At 34.5% G+C, this 3697-nt stretch overlaps 1 protein-coding gene across 1 annotated transcript; it reads right to left on the bottom strand.

Moving 5' to 3' along the window:
* Positions 1-1241: 1241 nt before the first annotated feature.
* LOC104707152 (WAT1-related protein At4g08290) lies at positions 1242-3697 on the bottom strand. The gene is made up of 7 exons (XM_010423436.3): positions 3150-3697; positions 2896-2958; positions 2644-2760; positions 2315-2561; positions 2032-2190; positions 1783-1934; positions 1242-1691 (listed from the first exon to the last, which is right to left on the bottom strand). Exons 1-7 carry the CDS (start codon positions 3341-3343, stop codon positions 1463-1465), a joined length of 1161 nt encoding a protein of 386 aa, XP_010421738.1. The 5' UTR covers positions 3344-3697; the 3' UTR covers positions 1242-1462.

Genomic DNA, 3697 nt, shown 5'->3' with positions numbered 1-3697 from the left:
TTTCAATGATTACTTCTCGAAGTTTACAAAACATCAATCTTTGTAAGATAAAAAAGTATCCCAAAACATCAATCTTTATAAGACAAAGAGAGTATTAGTTAAGGATATCATAATACTACGTACACTTCTACAAAGTAGTTAAATACTATTGGTTTATAATTATAAAACTTTGTTAATCACAGAAATTAATGTATTTATTATAGTAAAATTTTAATTTATCAGAATTTAAAACTTGGATTAGTTAGGAAGAGAGGAAGTATAAAATTTACATGTGTCAGCTGCGATTCTAGTTTTGCTCAAGCTCAACATGGATCCATGCTCTCTTTTTGTGAAATTTTTCTTATTATTGATCTTAAACAACGGATCCTACATAATGAATTGAAAGTGATATAACTTTAATGGAGCTAACTGGAGGTCGTTGAGAATGAAGAGTGTACTAATGACCTAAGCAATCACAACAGGACGGGATATTCTAGCCGTATAGTATAAATGTTATGACGTATGTTCTTAGTTCGATTCTTATCCAGTGCTGGAAAGTGATGAGCCTGATCTCACCAAGCACAAACATGGACCCCGAGGACATTCAATGATTAACACGATTACACGACATAGAATGGATTGACTCAAAGCTGTGCCGAGATCAATAGAGACTTACGACAAATTTCAAAACTGTGGCTTCACACGTTTTATTTTTGAGAGAACAAAATTATTGTTCACTTCAAAAAATTCCTTCAAAACGAGATTTGGTAGTTAGTTAATGTAAAGGAAAAACAAGCAAAGTTTTTTATGAATGCTTCAAAGATATGAGTTTTGTTAAGAAAATAAAAAAAGAAAAGCCTGAAACACTATATGAAAATAAAATACTCACCTTATTAAGGAAAAAGTCTGGTCTCTTATTTGGTTGTTTTTTTTTTTTTTTTTTTTTTTCAAGGCAAATGCCTTCTTTTTTTTCTAATGAAGCACGGCTCGTCGACTCGGTAACTTGAAACTTGACAATCACGTGTAAACAAAGTTGGAGATGACCATGACGGCATAGCGTATAATGTGACTTTGGCTACCCGTAAAGGTTTTAAGTGACGATATGATGTCTAGTGCATGTAACCTCCCTCACATATCCCTCTTTCCAGGCTAGTATTTCATCAGATACATGTGAGTTTGGCTACCCGTAAACGTTTTTAAGTGACAATTAACATATTTCTACGCTTGCAAAGCAATTCTTTTTTTTTTGAAGGAAAAAAAAATAAAAGAAGATACATTGTTTATTACTAGAAATTTTAAATTAGACACACCTAATCATGAACCTTGTATTTAATTTAGAGTGATTCCTACCTGATCAGTTACATCTTACATGACTGTCAAAACATAAACATAATTTAATAACATATGCATACAAACACATACAATTATTTAATTTATTCATGGTCGAATACAAATATGTATTTATAACTCTTGACTGCTTTCTTCATTTATATTCCCCAGAGGTGTTGCGATGAACACCATCGGGAACGCTCAAATTGCTGCCGTCGGCTATAGAAGAAGCCAATCTGGTGTCATCGTCACCTTTAGTTGTGATTGGCAATTCATGGAGGCTACTCTTTTCAAGGTTATCTAATCCTGATACTTCATAGTCTTTTCCTTTGCCCCAAACCACCATATACAAACCCGCAGCGATAACTACCCCTCCTATTACACTGCAACATAACCAAATACAAGGATCAAGAACGTGTATCTTGATGGCATTTATTAGATGTGTACTAATAATTGCAATGTGTGTTAACGTACCATCCGAAATGGATTTGTTCATGAAGAATAAAAGAAGCAAGGAGAGCTACAAGAACCATGCAAAGAGGGTTAAAGGCAGTGACAAAAACTGGGCCTCTCGTATTCATTACCATTCCTTGCACGTAGTACGTTATCCCTGAGCTTACTATACCCTTCAATATTTAGCCAAATTTGGTTAGTATATATATATTTTTTTAGTTTTTTCTCAAGAGATTAGTTTACCCGCGGTAAAAACTGATATTTACTAACCGTATAAAGAGGACCGTAAAGCCTTGCATCCCATCCAACCGCCCATCCGCTGGGGTGTCGCTCCACCACAAGTGCTACGGCGAAGCTTTGGACAGCCCCAGCAAGGCATATTAAGGATGATAGTGAAAGATTGGCGGGATAAGTCTTTATTGTTATGGACTGCATTTCAAATATATAAATGTTTTTAAGTATTTGGTCGATGCGGTAAAAAAAGCTTCGACTTTTATATTATTTTGGTTGATTAGTATATATTACGTATGAATCAAAAAAGTAAGGAGCTAACCTGCAAAACATAGAAACCAGACCAAGCAACACAACCGATGAGTAGTAACAAGGTTCCAACAACCCAATGGCTATGGTCTTGTGAACTGTTGGTATGTCCGTTTTGTTGATCCATACTTGGGTTAGACCATGGTAAAGGAATAAGCGGACCTTTGTACAGTGTCATTACCAATGCCCCTCCAACACCAATCAATGTCCCAATTATCTTTGCTTTGCTTCGTACCTCTGCTATGTTCACTTTCTCCATTCTGTATATATATCACTGTTAATTATAATATTAAACAATATATATATATATGTGTGTGTGTGTGTGTTTAAACCATAGATTACCTTAAAATCCAAGCTATTATGAATGTGACAGAAGGAAGAATGTTCATGATAGCAGATGCATATGTTGCTGATGTCATGTTCATCCCCAAGTAACCAAAACCCTGATCCAGGACTGGCCTACACACAGACCAGACAGTTATCTATTAAGGGTACTTGCCACATTATAGTATATCATGACTCTGTTTTTTGTTTCTTTACCAAAACATAATATTTACTGTTTTGAGACTTATGTGATGGGAAGCTTATTCTTACTCTAAGAAACCAAGTGCCATTATTTTCCAGAAAACTGAAAATGTCATCTTCGGCCTCACTTTCCTACAAAACCGAAATCGAAATGAACATTCAGTTTTCAACGCTTAGAGGTTTTTGTTATTCCTGTCCAAAATAATTATCTGATTCGATGTTTTAACAACAATACGAATCACTATTATTAGGCAACAACATGCTAATTAAGAAACATCTCACTTTGTCAGCATTAATAATATTGTTTAAAACATAATACTGACCTTTCAAAGATGAGTGCAAAAGGTGCAAGGACAAGAGCAGCCACAAGATTACGATACACAATAAAGACATAACGGTTCTGGCCTTGGTTGAGAGTGGCCATAATGACAATATACGCTCCTGCTGCTCCAAATTGCAAAAATATCATTAAAAAATAAGGCCTACACTTCTGCATAGTTGCACTTATACCCTCCATGGTTACTTTGTTTATTTTGTTTTCTGTCAAGGTTATTGAAGAGAGTATGATGAACGGGTCTTCTTATATATAACACATCAAAAAGGTGATATAGAGTTTTGGATAAATGTGAGAACTAGTTTTCCCCCCTGATTAAGAGTCATGTAGATTACCAAAAAAAATAATAATAATAACTATAAAGTATACATCTATTTGAAATGTCTATTGGGACACGACCAATGAGATACGTAATTCAATAAAAAGAGGGCGTAATAATTGCTGTTTTTGATTGGTATGGGTTCTTGCAAATTGTAAAGCAAACAATAACATATAATGCTCTGATGATTCTTTTGCTATAACACTAATATCTGTTGC

This window comes from Camelina sativa, chromosome 8, assembly GCF_030686135.1.
Source record: "Camelina sativa cultivar CO46 ecotype springtype chromosome 8, ASM3068613v1".
NCBI classification, from domain to species: Eukaryota; Viridiplantae; Streptophyta; class Magnoliopsida; order Brassicales; family Brassicaceae; genus Camelina; species Camelina sativa.
This window is presented reverse-complemented; position numbering and strand designations above follow the sequence as displayed.

Coding starts and splice junctions, on each gene's coding strand:
- LOC104707152 (XM_010423436.3), bottom strand. CDS start 3,343: ATGGAGGGTATAAGTGCAACTATGCAGAAGTGTAGGCCTTATTTTTTA. Junction 2,959..3,149: donor TTTGCACTCATCTTTGAAAG/GTCAGTATTATG, acceptor TCGGTTTTGTAG/GAAAGTGAGGCCGAAGATGA. Junction 2,191..2,314: donor CTGGTTTCTATGTTTTGCAG/GTTAGCTCCTTA, acceptor TTTGAAATGCAG/TCCATAACAATAAAGACTTA.